This window comes from Mchenga conophoros, linkage group LG4, assembly GCF_057382185.1.
Source record: "Mchenga conophoros isolate Kocher_MC1m ecotype Shallow Benthic linkage group LG4, M_conophoros_male_GT1.1, whole genome shotgun sequence".
Taxonomy (NCBI): domain Eukaryota; kingdom Metazoa; phylum Chordata; class Actinopteri; order Cichliformes; family Cichlidae; genus Mchenga; species Mchenga conophoros.
In genome coordinates this window covers 6,474,656-6,493,326 of record NC_140529.1, presented here as the reverse complement: position 1 = coordinate 6,493,326, position 18,671 = coordinate 6,474,656, and the positions used below count along the sequence as shown (strand labels likewise).

General features: G+C 41.6%; 1 protein-coding gene across 1 annotated transcript in view; it reads left to right on the top strand.

Annotated features, from left to right (window-relative positions):
• Window positions 1-168: 168 nt before the first annotated feature.
• The window catches only part of LOC146575409 (carnitine O-palmitoyltransferase 1, liver isoform-like), a 59,064-nt gene continuing 40,561 nt past the window's right edge, over window positions 169-18,671 (top strand). Inside the window, exons 1-3 of the mRNA XM_085270113.1 lie at window positions 169-273; window positions 5,311-5,453; window positions 14,007-14,146. Coding sequence (XP_085126239.1) covers window positions 5,313-5,453; window positions 14,007-14,146 — 281 coding nt within the window. The 5' untranslated portion in view covers window positions 169-273; window positions 5,311-5,312. The remainder of the gene's footprint in view (window positions 274-5,310; window positions 5,454-14,006; window positions 14,147-18,671) is intronic.

Below are 18,671 nucleotides of genomic sequence, written 5' to 3'. Positions count from 1 at the left end.
CCCCCCCCCCCACACACACACACACACACACTTCATTTCTATGTATTTTTATAACTTTGTGTCAATTTCATGTTATTTGCCATATGCCCATTATGCGTACACATTAAGGCCCATGAGCGTGTGAGAGTGCAGCATCTTTGTACATAGAGACGATCTCTGTCAGACGGCGGAGCGGTTGGGGGTTTTCAATCTGTGGCGTGCACTCTGTTGCTGGAAGAGGTGCGGTTCGTACCAGCGTCTGCGTATTAAACTTCACACGGAGAAACTGCAGAGGTACGTTTAGATTAACTTTGAAGACCACTGTTTGAACTGCGACCTTAAAAGAAAAATCTAACTTCTCAGTTTAAACTATTCTGGACATTTTCCGCGCTCTTGGCTTTTGTGAATCTCGCGGGGTGGAAGCTGGTGTCGAGCATGAATGGACCACTGTGAAGTTGAAGTGAAATGGGAGTAATGTGCACTTGCAGTATATATATATGCTAACTAACACGGTGTAGTTCACACAAGTGATCTCGGTGTGGGGTTTTAGTGGCAGCTGTTTTTGTTTGGTAGCTCACGCTCCACACTTAGAAGCGACTACAAAACAAAGTGATTGCGAGTGAGCAGGATGGCTGCATTGTTGGCATTTTCTTTACCAAGAATGGAAGGAGCTTAGCCGTTCCCCGATACTCAAATCTGCTATCATTATTCCCTTGTATTGATTTGGTGAGTTGGGACAAGCCCTTACACCAAACAGAACTGACTCATTGGACTTGACCTTGTGCCATGGGCGGGTGTAAATATAGAAACATACAAAGAAGAATATGCAAGACATTCCAAAACAAAGTTTGACGAAGCTAATTATGGCATCTAACTCTCAGTCTGAAAGATCGGTGGGCAAGATAATTAAGATAGTAGTTAAGTAGACTGGTAAGAGTTTAAAACCACTGTTTAAAGCACCCGTGTTTGGTGTGTGCTAGTTTAACTTCCGTGTTAAAAAGCTAGAAACAGCTTTCCTACTGGCTATACGTTACATTAAGGTAGTGTATGTTAATGCTTTCGTGTGCACGCGCGCCTCCTCGTGTGCACGCGCGCCAACGGCAGGAAAAACCAGCTTGTCTACGTTGTTCAGATGCTTCAGCAAGACAGTCCATTTCGTAGTTTTACTAACGCTACTAGAACACAAGGGCGTAGATTTGGCATGGACGGAAGGGACATGTCCCCACCAATATCCAGCGATTATTGAATTGTCTCCACCAATAATTTAAACTCTTCGAGTAAAGAAAAACAAACCCGATAGAAAGAAAAAAACATCTGTCGACGTCTCATTCACACAGGACTGGAATCCTATAGGAATTTACAGAGGTCATTTAGAAAAGGTGCAATGGCTTGTAGCTAGTCGAAGTGTGCAAAGCCAGTGAAAGGTCAAGTGTCCGTTTCACCTGTTTCTGGTTACATAGGTGGGGGGAGAAGTGTAGTTGTTTAGTTTAAACATAAGTGGTGGAAAACATCTGTCGTGGCTTTCACTGATGACACACTACCTCGTTTAGAGTATAGATGGCACGATACCACTTTTTTATGTCCGATACCGATATCATAAATTCGGATATCTGCCGATACCGATATGAATCCAATATAGTGTTTTTTAATCAATAAAACAGTTTTTTTTAATATCTTGCTGCTTTTTGTATAAGTTCATACTCAAGTTTAAAAACCCCCCACTAAAGCTATTCTGTTATACCTGTATGTTTAAAAAAAAAAAAATACACTGCAGCCAAAATATTTCATAGTTCAGCAAAACTGATCAACCTAATAAACTTAAACCTGCTCCATCCTCCCTATTCTGGTATTTTAAAGAGTAAGCAACCTAACTAATAGGGCTTTAAAACTCCCAGCAAAAAAAATAAAAATAAAATAGGGAACCACCCACCCTCCACCTCATGATGCTTAATTGACGTAATCAACTGTAATTTGATGCAGTGTGTAAAAAAAGCACAGAAATAAATTATTTTTCAAGAAATATTAAATAGATTCAACATCTTTCTTCAACAGAACTGCAGACTGCACAGATGGTTCCCTCCCAAAGGAAAAAGTACTATAGCTTACTAGTGTATATTAGACCTAATAGTTACTATATACAGTAATGGACTTCTATACATTTTACATCAGATTAAAACTTTGGGTGTAAGATTCAGATAATTATTTATTAAAAGCTCGACATTTTAAATGAGAATAAGAAAGAAAAGTATGTCTTTGTGCCCCCTTTTCCCTTTTCACTGGTCCGACGTGCTACGGTTATGAGCCGAGTTATGCTGTGTCGCAAGTTTTGTGAGGTGCTTTTTTGATATTTAATGGATCGGATTACATTTTTTTGTTACTCTCCAATATCCGATCCAGTGATTTACGCTAGTTTCGGACCGATACGTAATATCGGATCGGTCCATCTCTAGTTTAGAGTATAAATATATTGCCACAAGTTGCCGGCAGCAGCATTATAGTGACACAGCATAAGTCAAATATAAGCACAAAAGCATCCCAAGTGATGTTTTTCCTGGAAATTCCAAGTGAAGTGTGTAACTGCTTGACAGTAAAGCAGTTTAACAGTGTAACTACAAAAACAGTGCAAGGTTATAAAACAGTTGGTGCACTGGGTAAAATGTAAATGAAAACAGACTGCAAAGATTTGCAAATTTCATGCACCCATATTTTATTTGGAGTTGAACAGAGAAAATGCATCAAATGTTTGAACTGACAAAATGAATGCTCACAAAAAAAAAATTGTGATTTGCAGCTTGCACATCTGCTTCCATCCAAATGACATAATTTACAGGGAAAGCCTGGCATATTTCAGCAAAACATTTCTAAACCACGCACTGCACTTATTACAACAGCATGGCATTTTAGTAAATTAGTCCGGCTGCTGAATGGCTTGCGGTCCAGACTTTTCACATTTGAAGTATCATGAAAGACAAATGGTGACTAAAGAAGACCCAGAACTGCTGAGCTGCTACTAGAGCTGGCTCAAGAGTTGGGAGTTCGCCTTGTAATCGGAAGGTTGCCGGTTCGAGCCCTGGCTTGGACAGTCTCGGTCGTTGTGTCCTTGGGCAAGACACTTCACCCGTTGCCTACTGGTGGTGGTCAGAGGGCCCGGTGGCGCCAGTGTCCGGCAGCCTCGCCTCTGTCAGTGCGCCCCAGGGTGGCTGTGGCTACAATGTAGCTTGCCATCACCAGTGTGCGAATGTGTGTGTGAATGGGTGGATGACTGGATATGTAAAGCGCTTTGGGGTCCTTAGGGACTAGTAAAGCGCTATATAAATACAGGCCATTTACCATTTACCATTTAGAGCTGGGCGATATGACGATATATATCGTGTGGACTATAGAAAAGTGTCTATCGTGCCATTTGTCTTCTATCGTTTCTAACCTAATTTTATAAATTATTACATAAAATATGTCATTAACCGGTCGGAGTGGGCACGCTCCGTTTTGCCTAATTATTTTTAAATCCCTGTATAACTGGAACCATGTAAGCTAGGGCAATAATTTTTTTTGCATATGAAACCGGAGGAGTTGTACTTACATCTTGGGGCGATTGTGGAGTTCGCCTTGTAATTGGAAGGTTGCACATTCTCGCACATTTGTAAATTCATGGCCCCTGTTTATGTAGTTGAGAAGGACAGCTTTCATGACCTCGTCAAAGTCCTTGATCTGAGGTACGTTATGCCCGGTCATAAGCACTTCAGTAAAGTCGAGTTGCCTCGCTTATATGACGCATGCCGGGCCAAAGAAGAGAAGGATGTTTGCAGTGTTGTGCATTATGCTTTGACGACTGACCTATGGACGAGCAGAGATGCGCAGTCCTACATGAGCGTAACCATCCATTTCATTAACAATGACTCCACCCTCTGCGCTCGCTGTTTACAGACTGCATACTTTCCATATGACCACAGGTCAGGTGGTATATTGTGATATATATCGTTATCGTGATATAAAATAATTCATATCGTGATAAATATTTTTTCCATATCGCCCAACACTAGCTGCTACAAACCGATATCGGACAAGTTATTAAGTTAGTCAGCAAATACACATACAAAATATTGTCAGTTGAAGATTAAAGCACCTACCAATATTTATTTTTTTCTCACAAGTTATTATTTAAGCAAGACTGAACCTCTGTACTAATGAAATCCAGCACTGTGGGGCTTTTAAACAAGGCAGTGAAACCTTGTTTGGGTTCACAAGTTATGGTTATGGAGGAATCCAGATCATTCATCCGTCCTCCCGAGAACACAACAGTTCTGTGTCCTCGGGCAAAGTTTCAGCAACTGCGTTCATTGTGAGACAGTGTCTGCTTGTCCACATCCACCCCTCCCACGTTCACACACACCAGCAGAGAAATAGTTGTTGGAAGTGAGAAATGTGTGGCAATCAGTTGCTTGGCTGCGCAGCGAGAAGAGGAAGCAATAACACAAACACGCTCCCTGCAACGTGACTTCAAAGATTGTGTGTTGCCTGCTTTCTGTAACTTCATGGGTGTTGGATCACCATCTTTTACTTGAAACTTTGTTAGTCTGCATGTGGCCCCTCTAGGCTCTTCTCCTGCCCCTCAACGGAACCCTTACTCCAAAAAAACATCAGAGAAACCAGTGATGTCATTCAATGTTCCGCTAACAAGGAGCAGCGGTGACTCAGAGTATTTAGTCAGTCCTCCAGTGAAACTGCCTGTCAGACTCGTGTTCCTCCTGTTAAACCTGGTCTGTCTGTCTGCTGCTGAAGGCACGATGGTATTTGCTCAGACTTGCCAAATCCTGGTCAGAAATTTAAGTCTGATAGGAAAAAGGATGAGTTATATGCAATTATACAAGCCAAAATCTAGCTTGTTCCAGAAATGCCACTGAAGTTATTAAATGTGTTGCGTGGAGCTCACTGAGGATGAGACGTGTCGGCGTGGTGGCTGCTGTTTACACAGTTCAGTGTTGAAACAGACTGTGCAACTGCAGGTTTAGTCAAACAGCAAGCAGCATGTACTCTGTGTGCATGGGGCTGCCGTGAGACAACGACATTCCAATGATTCATTAAATTAGTGTAACAATATCGTGCAGAGAGCTACGTTGAGGCTTATCAAATTGGCTGTTCATTCATAAAGCAAGCCAAAAATTTACAGGTTATGAAATCTTATCTGAAATCGCTCACATTCTTCTCCACAATCACAGTCAAAGTCATGATGGTTTCCTGGCTGCAGAGATCGAGTTTAGTTTTGGATCAGATAAGAAGTAAACAAAACACCGCTTCCTCTTGGTGTTCACATTTGTGCTTGTGTTTCCATAGAAATGGCAGAGGCCCACCAGGCAGTGGCATTCCAGTTCACCATAACACCAGAGGGCATCGATCTGCAGCTGTCCTACCAGGCGCTGAACCAGATCTACCTGTCTGGAGTACGATCCTGGAAGAAGCGAGTCAGCCGCGTGAGGGTGAGCATCACAACCCCAGACTAATCAGGCTGTGTACGATTTATTTTTAAAAAAAAAGTTGTTTACTGTTCATTTAAAGCATTTATTTCATTAGAATGTTCAAAATGCAAAATTGTACTAGTGGGGGGGGGACAAAGGTATGAGAATCCCATAAATGTTTAATGCTTGGAGGAGACTCCAGGTGGAATGGGTGGCACATATAGAACGCCAGGACTGCCATAATGAATTAATTAAATACACCATTAAATAATTAATTAAATGTGGCAATAGTTAATTAAAATTGGAATTAATTAATTAAATAAATAGTTATGACACATGTAATTAATTAATTATTGACACATTTAATTAATTATTTATGTATTTCACATTTTAATTAATTATTGACACATTTAATTAATTATTGACACATTTAATTAATTATTTAATGATATATTTATTTATTTCATTTTGGCAGTCCTGGCGCCTGGCTCTCATCATGAAATAATTTTATCTGTCAGCCTCACCCATCAAACTCAGGAGGCGGGGTTAACGCTGCCCATGCAGCTTCTCTAACATTTGATTGGTTGCCGTGCAAAGTAAGTCAAAACAGGTCGATCCTAGATAATCGATTGCTTGTGTAGACTTGGGGCAGCCAGGTATCCCAGAATGCAGATCAAATCACAGGCAGCAATGGTGGTGGTGTAGTTTTAAAATACCCCGTTTTTCTGTCACCAGCTACACTTTTAACGCCGTATGTCTGGTCAGGTTGTCAACATAGAACATGTTTGCAAAAGTGCTCAGATGTTTTCAGAGATTTCACTAGCTCTGCTAACAGTTAGCATGCAGAGTGCACCCAGGGGGTTACGTTAACCGGTTTGTTTACATATTCCACTCTCCGTGTTCCACATGTTGCATTCGCAGATTCTCATTTTCACCGAACGATCGTCTCTTTCCGCCTGGTCTTGTGTCTCTGTGCTTCTGTAACATAAAGAACGAGCTGACATTTTTCTCACGAAACCAGCGATCAGCTCAACAGACCCTCAGTTTACCTGCATGCATCCTCCTCCTCATCTGTCAGCTGTTTAACACCTGCTGCTAATTCAAGAAACACGCCTACGTTACCTGGTGATAGTCACAGTTTAACTGGGCAGCCGGTGCTCAATATAACGCAATGTCAGCGCATTTTTCTGCACAAGATAAGTAAATATAGTGTTTTCCCCGAGCGCAGAGCTGCTGGAGCTTGTTTCCTTACAGAGCACTTTATAGGCGAACAGCTTCATCAGCGGCTGATGTCCAATCACCAGCACACAGCTTTGAAACCTCAGCTGAGTTTTAGCTCTCAGTGGTTAAACGCTGGACTTCATTCACTCAGGTTCTGTCTGTCGGGTCACGTTTACTTCGCTGTTTTATTTACAACTGAGCAAATCGGTTTGGCTGAGGTTAAAGTTACGTTTCATAACTGCATAGTTTCACAGACGTTTAATGGTTCACTGGCACATGTGTTAGACTGAACTATTCGTTTTTCTTTATCTGGTGTGTTTTGGATTTAACAGTGAATTCTGAGATTAAACTGACTTTTAAAATGTTTTTATACAAAGAGAAGGCACATTTCCACCGAGAGGAGCAGAGTTTGCAACAGCATGTTCATCATGAAGTCTGCAACCTGGACAGAAATATTATATCATCTGTTTTTTAATAGTTATTCAACTGTATTCTAAGCACCAGCTGTCTGTTAGAATGTGATTTTTTCTCTCTCTGTTGGCAGAGGTATAAAAATGCACAGGAAAATCTGATGTGCATGGCAAACTTCAGCGACGATATTTAGGGAGGAATAAACACACATCAGCCTTCGGCCATTTTGATGAACGCATACGCCCCCTAGAGCGCACTGACTTTATTAACAGCCACACAAATGTGAACCACACATCAAACATAAATGAACCATTTGCCTGTCTCCATAATTGAGAGCATTTTCTCTTCTTATGTCAACACTCTCTCTCTCTCTTTTTTTTTTTTTGCTTTTTCGGTCATGTTATGTTTACCTGTCAAAGGCTTGTTACAAACTATGAAACACATTGTGCAGACTTCTGGATGTTAGAAGAAAACTAATACTGCTCATGAATGAGACTAAAGGCAGGAAGGTGTCCTGTAAAACTAAACATGTTAATAGGACCTCCCTATTTATATCATAGTTTATGATATAGCACGTGTATTTCAGTAATAGCCTGCTGATTTCAGTGTAGTGGTGAACAGTCGCACAGCTCACGTAGGCGTTATCTGTGATACTCCTTAACTATAATTCATCCAAGTTAACTTCAGTTAACCATTCAGACAGTTCTTTTGCAGTGAAAAACATAAACACCCATGCTGCCGGGAGGTTTCCTCAGTGCCAGCTGTTAACATTATAGCTGCTTATGCAGTAACCATGGTAACCACGGACTCTGAGGGGCTGGATCGACGGAGGTCAGACAACAATTTTACACGTATGATCTTAAAACAGGACACAGCCACTATATGTGCTGGCCTCATATCAAATGTGAAGGCAGACTGAGTCTATGTTTGACGTTTGTTTATATCTAATCTTCCTTTTCAAACATTTAAACAGCAGCGAGTCTGCAGCTGAGGGAATACAAACTCAAACTGTCGGAACAGGTTTGCTCGTTTCTTGGATTCATTTGGTGATTTATTAAATGTATAACTGTTATTCTAATCTGCTGCTGAGTCTCTTACACTTTTCTTTATGCTGTATATTTTCACGTCTCTGGAATAGTTGGCAGTTAGATAGTCAGCTGGGAAACTTTGTGTTAACTCATGGAGCTGAGGATATCGTGGATATGCTGACCTCGCTCCGTGGTGTACAGAGCGAGGTCAGCATGATTAATATTCACAATAAAAATATTAGCCGAACATCATGAAGTCTGTATGTGTTTCATAGTGTCGAACAACCTTTGTACAGTTAAAGCCAGCAGTTACTACACGACGGAAACACCAACGTTATCTCTTTTATGTGTTTATACACAGGTCACGCTGATTACTGAACAAAAACCCAAAGATCAGATGTTAAACAGATTTATTTGCTCTCTCGCCTCCTTAAACATGTTTTTAATGTTAGTTATAATTCAGAATTGGCGACTGAAACACGTAGGACACATAAGAACATCAGGAAATAAAACACCGATAAATATAACCTCAGTAAAAGAAATCAGCGAGGGTTACTACAGCTGTGTACCAGGGCCTGCGCTTTGTCGGTGGGATTGCTTGCGAGGCGAGCGGGTCTATCCCGCGCTTTGCCGTGAGACTGGGCAGACATCTCCGAAATCATCGAAGCACTTTTGCAAAGAGGCTGTATCTTGACAAACCGACCAGACACATGAAGATTAAACCACTACATTCTCGGCTAAAAAAATATTAAAACGGTATTTGGTGACACACAAACAGGGTTTTTCAAAGCTCAGTTCTGTTAGCTTCCACATGCCGGTTGTTGTGTGCTAGAAACAATGGCCACCAGGCCAAAGCAATGGTTTTGACTCGATCAGCGTTAACCCCGCCCCCTGAGTTTGATGGGTGAGGCTGACAGATAAAATTATTTCATGATGAGAGCCAGGCACCAGGACTGCCAAAATGAAATAAATAAATATATCATTAAATAATTAATTAAATGTGTCAATAATTAATGAAATGTGTCAATAATTAATTAATTACATGTGTCATAACTATTTATTTAATTAATTAATTCCAATTTTAATTAATTATTGCCACATTTAATTAATTATTTAATGGTGTATTTAATTAATTCATTATGGCAGTCCTGGCGCTCCATAGGCACATGCTGTCACTGTGATCGTGGTTAAATCACCTAGAGATGGCACGATACCACTTTTTTATGTTCGATACCGATATCATAAATTTGGATAGCGGCCGATCCCGATCTGAATCCGATATAGTGTTTTTTAATCAATAAAACAGTTTTTTTTAAAACATCTTGCTGCATTTTGTATAAGTTCAAACTGAAGTTTAAAAAAAACACTTAAGCTATTCTGTTATACCTGTATGCAAAAAATACACTGCACCCAAAATATTTCATAGTTCATCACTGATCAATCTAATAAACTTAAACCTGCTCCATCCTCCCTATTCTGGTATTTTAAAGAGTAAGCAACCTAACTAATAGGGTTGCAAACTCCCAGCAAAACAAAAAAAAACAGGGAACCACCCCCACCTCATGATGCTTAATCAACGTAATCAACTTTAATTTGATGCAGTTAAAAAAAAAATGCAAAAAAATAAATTATTTTTCAAGAATAATTAAGTACCGTATTTCCCGGACTACGAAGCGCACCTGAATATTAGCCGCACAAGCTAAAATCAGGGGAAAATCCTGTTTTGTACATACATTAGCCGCACCTGACTAAAAGCCGCAGGTGTTTCAATGTTGACTCATCATATGTAAGAGAATATGCACAAAGCGAATTGTCAAGAAAGAGACGGCTGTTTGGAGAAATCACTTTTATTAATATTGTGAAAAACAAGTTATGGGTACATATTTGCATAACTTTTTAGGTATATGTACAAGTAGCGGTAATTACAAGGACGAAACATGTACTGTGCTTCATAAATGAGTAACAAATGTAGTACATAACAGTAACCTACAGCACACCAGAAAAATAGATTCAGACTACCTTTTAGGCTCAGGTGCAGTGACACGGCTTCAACAAGAAGAAAAGTCAGTCCTTCACCACCATCTTTCTCTTCTTCCTGCACTAAAACCACCAAAGTCCTCTCCTCCAGTGTCGGAAACGAACAGGCTCAGGGTGGATTCGTCATCCACTCTCCGCTTCTCTCCTTTGTTGTCACTTTCAAAACCAAAGAAATCCTCGTTGTCAGAGTCAAACACCCTCTGAAGGGCCGTGGCGGTGTCCTCCTCTCCATCATGCAGCAGTCCAGCCCTTCGAAATCCGTTGGTGATCGTGGATGTTTTCACACTTTTCCACGCTGTCAGATTCCACCGGTGGAGTTGAGCATAACTTGCTTTTCGCAAGTTTATCGCCGCTCGTCATCCACGTCTCCCGCTGAACGCGTAGCGCTGCTTTGAAGTTTGTTTTTCGCGCTACTTGTATGGCACTATGTTTCCTGGCGGATGGACATGTGACCAACACACCACTCTTGAACCCCGATCCTTCCGCCAGGCAACGTAGTGCCGTACAACAGCGGAACAAATCTTACGATATGACAAAAATCATGGACAATCCATAGAAAAGCCGCACCTGACTAAAAGCCGCAGGGTTCAAAGCTTGTGCAAAAAGTAGCGGCTTATAGCCCGACAATTACGGTGGAGTCAACATCTTTCTTCAACAGAATTGCAGACTGCACAGATGGTTCCCAAAGGAAAAAGTACTATAGCTTACTAGGGTATATGAGGCTACGTTCACACTGCAGGTCTTGATGCTCAATTCCGATTTTTTTATCAAATCCGATTTTTTTGTCTGCTCGTTCACACTACAAATAAAATGCGACAGCAAACGCGCTCTAGTGTGAACGCTCAAAGCGGCCGCATGCGCAAAAGAAGATGTCACACACAACGCGCTCTGTTTAGACCAAGAACAAACAGTATTGTTTGACTGATGGCCGTTAATATAAAGACTTCGGACTTCACGTTTCCCAATTTTTGCTTTAAGTTATTTTGTTATTTACATAATAATGTAAATAACCTAATAATGACCCTTATTGCTGTTTTAGAGGAGCGCTGCTTCAAAGGATAGCTGCAGATTTCTGTCAGAATCTGCAGATTATACAGTACAAAGAAAATGTTCACGTTGTCTTCCCAACAGTTTCACTAACATCTACACTGGATGGCCAGGAAGCGTTCACGATGTCTTCTCCAGCGCTGATAATTGGCTTCAGTCTTGTGTCAGTGACGTAAAAAATGGATTTAATGCGACATGACCGTTCAAACCGTCGCTTTCTAAAACATCGGATATGTATCGGATTCAGTACCACATACGAAAGTGACCCAGATCGGATTTGAAAATATCGGATTTGCGCCGTTCACACTGTCATAGCATGATCGGATATGAATAATAATAATAATGGATTGCATTTATATAACGCTTTTCAAGGCACCCAAAGCGCTTTACAATGCCACTATTCATTCACTCTAACATTCACACACTGGTGGAGGCAGCTACAGTTGTAGCCACAGCTGCCCTGGGGCAGACTCTAGGGTAAAGTATCTTGCCCAAGGACACAACGACCAGGACAGAGAGCCCGGGGATCGAACCGCGACCTTCCGGTTACAGATGCGATTCCCAAACCCCTGAGCCACGGTCACATAGGGTCAAAAAAATCAGATTTGATGCGCTTTCGCCTGCAGTGTGAACGTAGCCTTAGACTTAACAGTCACTATATACAGTAATGGACTTCTATACATTTCACATCAGATTAAAACTTTGGTTGTAAGATTCAGATAATTATTTATTAAAAGCTCGACATTTTAAATGAGAATAAGAAAGAAAAGTATGTCTTTGTGCCCCCTTTTCCCTGTTCATGCCCTATCAGCCCCCCTGGCTAAACTTTGCTAGATCCGCCCCTGCACAGTTACCAGCATCAGCTACGTAGAAAAAGATCCTGGTGTAGAAAGTAATATTAAATAAATTCTAACAACAGCTGATCAAGCTTAAACCTGCTGCTGTTGTTCAGCCGCTGGTTTCCTCTTTCTGGTGCAAAGTGGGCCAAAAACAAACAAGAGAGACGGACTCGTGACAAAAAAGCTGATCAGCTGATCATTGATCAGTTTCATGATTGAAGTAGCAGCAAGAAGAGGCAGTCGCTCCATATATCGTTTGTTAAGCTTAGCGCGGGAATGCTTTACAAACATTCAGAGATGAACTTACACACTTGCTTTACTTCTCTCTGGGATCACTTCCTCGGAGATGAAATGCCGGGTTGGTAGCGAGGCTACAAATACTCAACCAGACAACAGGTCTTGCATGCCACAGCCGCTCTATCACGTGAGCACACTGCTCCGACGTGCTACGAGCTGAGTTACGCCGTGTCGAAAGTTTTGTGAGGTGCTTTTTTGATATTTAATGGATCGGATTACATTTTTTATTTCTCTCCGATATCCGATCCAGTGATTTACGTCAGTATCAGACCAATACCGATACGTAATATCGGATCTGTCCATCTCTAAAATCAGCTGTGCAGGAGCTGAGGTAACAAAGTGCTTTAAAGAAAGTCTCATATCAGGCGAAATGTTTCTTCCTGCTTGATAAAGGGTTTCAGCTTTAAACACTACAGTGCACCTGCAGTCTCACTATGGACTCATGCTCCTGAAACACCTGCAGGATGTGCTTTGATGCTGCTGTGAAACCTGTCTGTATCTGTAAGCATTAATAAGAGAAAAATATTTTAGTTAACTGAAATGAAAATAAAACCTAGACTTTGGACTTTTTATTGTAATATCTCTACTGATTTGTGCCTGATGGATTTATCAGCTGGGCCAAAACATCTATCAATGTTAGCTATTTGCAGATATATTGGTATTGGCGTTTATATCAGGCAATAAATGAAAACGAAAAGGAAAGCAGAAACGGGAGAAACGCCCTTCAACCATGTTGGGTTTGATGTTGCAGAGTTTGCAGCTTCCCTGCTGGCAGCACCACCGCTGTAATGATATCGACTGATTCAGTTTTAAGCTTTTGTTCAGCAACCAAAATCCAGAGAAGGCCTGTGTGTGTTGAGCTTCATCAGTAATGCAAACAAACAGGTTAAATGTTGTTAATTGTCCTGTCATAATGTCTGTTTTTCAAAATTATTACTTTTCACTGACAGTTATCGTGGTATACTTGGAATACCATTAATCAGGAAGGGAATGCCTTCATTGTTACTTTTTTTTTTGGTCAATATAAGATTTGTTAACATTTCAGCTGCAAGAGGATTACTATTATTTCACAATCACTGACGTGCTTCACGTGTGGTCACGTGGTTTTATACTGCTACACATCAGAAGTCTGTATGCAGTTGAACGTTGACTAAATTTCAGTGTTTCCGCCAAATCAGCACTCTCTACTTGTTGTTACCTTTGTGAGAAGTAGGCGGGTCATTCGTGTCCAGGATGGGGCTGACTGCACATGGCAGTATTACGTGGTCTACCTGGGTAACCCTGGTATGATGTTTGCCCTTCTGGGTGACAGCTGTTAATATTTGCATCACCACTTGTGGGAAGTCATTATGTTCAGTAACAATCTCTTTGTAACCTTCAGTGTTTGTTGGTGAGTGTATGAAATCAAATGAGGCCAAACACAGTTGAAACCCATAAATGTTTCCCCACTCATGATTAGAACATTAAGAAACACATCAGTGTCATGTTTGGCTTTAGAGCAAAGTTTATAAAAATGATCTGAAATGACACAGCTGTGAAACCAGGTGTGCTGGATCATATTCACATCTGTAATGCGTTCCTTATTAAAGCTGCTAATGGAAGATGGTTTTTCACCTCTGAAGGTCTGACCTGCACTTTGTTTCAGAGCCACCACTGAATAATCCCAATGCCTGTTTCTTTTTCTCTGCTAACAGAACAGTCTGATTAAAGGAGTGTACCCCGCCAGCCCGTCATCCTGGCTCTTCGTTGCCATAGGAATCCTGGCCACCATGTACATGCAGTCGGATCCCAGCATGGGGCTCATCACCAAGATACAGCAGCACCTGCCGCTAAGGTACACAACGGCAATGTCAGTGGCAAAGTTCTTTAAATGGGCAAAATGATTTGATAATGCAAAGTAGACAAATTAGACCATAATTGTGTCGTTGTTGGGTTTTGTTTTAATCAAAGTAACAAAGCTGAAGGTGCAAAAATAGGTGAGCACATGGAATCATAATTTAGCTTTATCAGGGTAAACTCTGCTCTTATCTCGTCTGCTGTGGGTGACGACAGGGACGAAGTGTATGTATGTGTGTGCGTGCAGCAGAGAATGATGAAGCTACCATGATTGGTGGATACATGAAGTGGTGAAAATGTAAAATGGTTCATGGGTACTTTATCTGACTTAACAGTTGCACATAGACTTTTACTCTATACTCGAGTAAAACACTTCATACAGCTCATTCACCCATTCACACAGCACTTTTTTGTTCTTTTTCTACATCTAAGAGCTGTTCTGTCAATCATTCATTGTGAAGAACGCCTCGAGAGCAGCTCTGTATCTTCCCCAAGGAGCTTTTGGCGAGCAAGCGAGCAAGGCCCATGATTAATCAAACTTCTCTCAGAGTTCTGCAGACAAATCAAGTGTCAAGAAACTATAATGTGATGCTTATTTTAAGCCCAGCATCTTCCTTACCTCCTCAGTTCAGTTGTTATGTCTTTGATGCCATGTTGTTCTGGAAGTTTTGCTCTTGCTCATGTTTTTATGTTGCTTAGTAGCTTTTATTTCTGCACACTGTATTTGCCCACAGTTTCACTCATGTCCCTGTGCTGTGTTGCTGCTAATGGTGATGCTGCCGCGACTCAGAAACCTGAAACATTTTATTAAAAACATCTCATGGGGACCATATGACAATAACTGCTGTGATAACTAGGACTGGAATTATGTGTCCAGTTGAAGTGTTTCCAAGTGTGTGAGTTTTTCCTTCTTAAAGGTGCAGCAGCACTCTAAGGCCTTACAGTGAGGAGGGCTGGAGTTGTGTATACATATATAGCAGGTTTTTCAGCATGTTAACAAGATGAGTCAGTACAGAGGATTGTGGGTGTGGTGCTTAAACCTGAACTTTCCTCTACTTCCTACCAGCCTGACTACTAACTGTAGCTTTATATTCTTGCATAAAGCATCACTGATTCACTGACTGCACCTGTTGCCTTCATGATGTTCTGAGTCATTTCAGACAGCAAGGTTAATAAACAGATGAATATAACTGGCAGGATAGAGGGCATGGTGAAAGCGAACAGTGACATTCATTATAATGACTGTAGCTGAACATGTGACATGAATGAACTGAAACCAACATGAGTGTAAGGGTGATCACATGTCTCAATCACCAGTGCACACATTCATCATCCACCACATTAAATCCACCTGTCTAATATTACAGTGGGGCAAAAAAGTATTTAGTCAGCCACCGATTGTGCAAGTTCCCCCACCTAAAATGATGACAGAGGTCAGTAATTTGCACCAGAGGTACACTTCAACTGTGAGAGACAGAATGTGAAAAAAAAATCCATGAATCCACATGGTAGGATTTGTAAAGAATTTATTCGTAAATCAGGGTGGAAAATAAGTATTTGGTCAATAACAAAAATACAACTCAATACTTTGTAACATAACCTTTGTTGGCAATAACAGAGGTCAAACGTTTACTATAGGTCTTTACCAGGTTTGCACACACAGTAGCTGGTATTTTGGCCCATTCCTCCATGCAGATCTTCTCGAGAGCAGTGATGTTTTGGGGCTGTCGCCGAGCAACACGGACTTTCAACTCCCGCCACAGATTTTCTATGGGGTTGAGGTCTGGAGACTGGCTAGGCCACTCCAGGACTTTCAAATGCTTCTTACGGAGCCACTCCTTTGTTGCCCGGGCGGTGTGTTTTGGATCATTGTCATGTTGGAAGACCCAGCCTCGTTTCATCTTCAAAGTTCTCACTGATGGAAGGAGGTTTTGGCTCAAAATCTCACGATACATGGCCCCATTCATTCTGTCCTTAACACGGATCAGTCGTCCTGTCCCCTTGGCAGAAAAACAGCCCCATAGCATGATGTTTCCACCCCCATGCTTCACAGTAGGTATGGTGTTCTTGGGATGCAACTCAGTATTCTTCTTCCTCCAAACACGACGAGTTGAGTTTATACCAAAAAGGTCTACTTTGGTTTCATCTGACCACATGACATTCTCCCAATCCTCTGCTGTATCATCCATGTGCTCTCTGGCAAACTTCAGACGGGCCTGGACATGCACTGGCTTCAGCAGCGGAACACGTCTGGCACTGCGGGATTTGATTCCCTGCCGTTGTAGTGTGTTACTGATGGTGACCTTTGTTACTTTGGTCCCAGCTCTCTGCAGGTCATTCACCAGGTCCCCCCGTGTGGTTCTGGGATCTTTGCTCACCGTTCTCATGATCCTTTTGACCCCACGGGATGAGATCTTGCGTGGAGCCCCAGATCGAGGGAGATTATCAGTGGTCTTGTATGTCTTCCATTTTCTGATGATTGCTCCCACAGTTGATTTTTTCACACCAAGCTGCTTGCCTATTGTAGATTCACTCTTCCCAGTCTGGTGCAGGTCTACAATACTTTTCCTGGTGTCCTTCGAAAGCTCTTTGGTCTTGGCCATGGCGGAGTTTGGAGTCTGACTGTTTGAGGCTGTGGACAGGTGTCTTTTATACAGATGATGAGTTCAAACAGGTGCCATTCATACAGGTAACGAGTGGGGGACAGAAAAGCTTCTTACAGAAGACGTTACAGGTCTGTGAGAGCCAGAGATTTTCCTTGTTTGAGGTGACCAAATACTTATTTTCCACCCTAATTTACGAATAAATTCTTTACAAATCCTACCATGTGGATTCATGGATTTTTTTTTCACATTCTGTCTCTCACAGTTGAAGTGTACCTCTGGTGCAAATTACTGACCTCTGTCATTATTTTAAGTGGGGGAACTTGCACAATCGGTGGCTGACTAAATACTTTTTTGCCCCACTGTATGTAGGTCCCCTCTCATGGTGCCAACACTGCTCTGGCCCGTCGGGGCATGGACGTGGGACTCCAGGGGGATGGAGACATTGGGTTCCTGGGGTTGTAGGGTTGGGCCTCCGTGATTGGGCTTGTTTTTCAAACATCCTGGCTCGGATTGGGATCTGGGGAGTTTGGAGACCGGGCCAACATCTCGGACCGTTTGTCATGTTCCTGACTAGTTTTGTGGTGTGGTGGGGTGCACTGTCCTGCTGGGGACGACCGCTGCCGTCAGCAAGTGTCTTCGCCAACAGCTGATAGGTAGGTGGCGTGTCTCAGTTAGGGCTGGGCCATATTATACCGTTCACGGTAATACCGGTATAATGTTAGGCAACGATAGGAAAATGAAATATCGCGATAGAATGGGAGTAAAACGCGCATGCGCAGTGCCTTTGTTTTCATACGCACATGGCCGATTGTTGAGTGAAACAGATGAACCAGAATTGGTTTGTAAAAATGGTGCAACTTCCGTGATGTGGAACTGGTTTGGTGTTTGTCCGTCAGATACACAACAAAGCGGCCGTTGTTATTGTCATATTTGTCGGACTAAGATGCTCTTAAATCTGGGAGTAATCTGGGTCCTAAACTCCGTATGCTTCAGGTCAAACAACACTGCAGCATCACTTAGAGTTAAAAACTGTCTAAATTCTTTCATCTTTAATAAAACGATCAGCATTGCTGCTTTACCAGGTGTAACTATAAAGTTTAACTTCCAGGCATCCATGAAAACAAAAGTTATTACATTTAACGGAGTTAGAAGTTAGCAGGAAGCTAGCGGAAGTTAGCTCGCTAGTTTCGCTAGTTACCTAAGCATGATATTGCATGTTCTGACTGAGAGATTTCTGAAAAAAATCAAACGTACAGCTCTGCTATCACTTCCAACATAAATGAAGACAGGAAACTAAACAGCAGTGACGTTTGTAGGGTTACTGAAGTTGGGCTAGCTGGTATATAATGATGTGCTACGTGATCGCTAGCGATACAGCTATGTTAGCATAACATAAACAGTGAAGCTGGAGGACGAACACTAACACTTTTCCACTTATAAAAGTTAACGTGAAGGTTCTTCATGGTTAGAGACAAATGCAATCGCATGGCAGGATGCTGTAAACGGACCAATCTTCAGTCAGGAGAACAACTGAGATAATCCATCCACAATACGAGGTTAGTCATTAATATACTGCAACAACATGGGAATAGAGCAGCTGCCAGAGAATTCAACATTAATGAATCAATGGTACAGAAGTGGAGGAAGCAAGAAGAATGAGTTTAATAAAGTTTGATTTATCTGACTGCTTTGTTTCGCTTAATGTGCCTTATAATCCCGTGCATTTTATGGTCCGAAAAATGCATACTGCACACTGCAGTTTAATGTTGCAAAGCACCTCTTTTTAACTTCAGTGGATATTATATATGGTTATGCTCAGGATATGTCAGCCCATTTCTACTGGAAATGCCTTTTGGTTAAACTTTCAGCAAGGAATTTGCATTTGCACTGTTACATTTTTATAAAGCTTTAATGTAC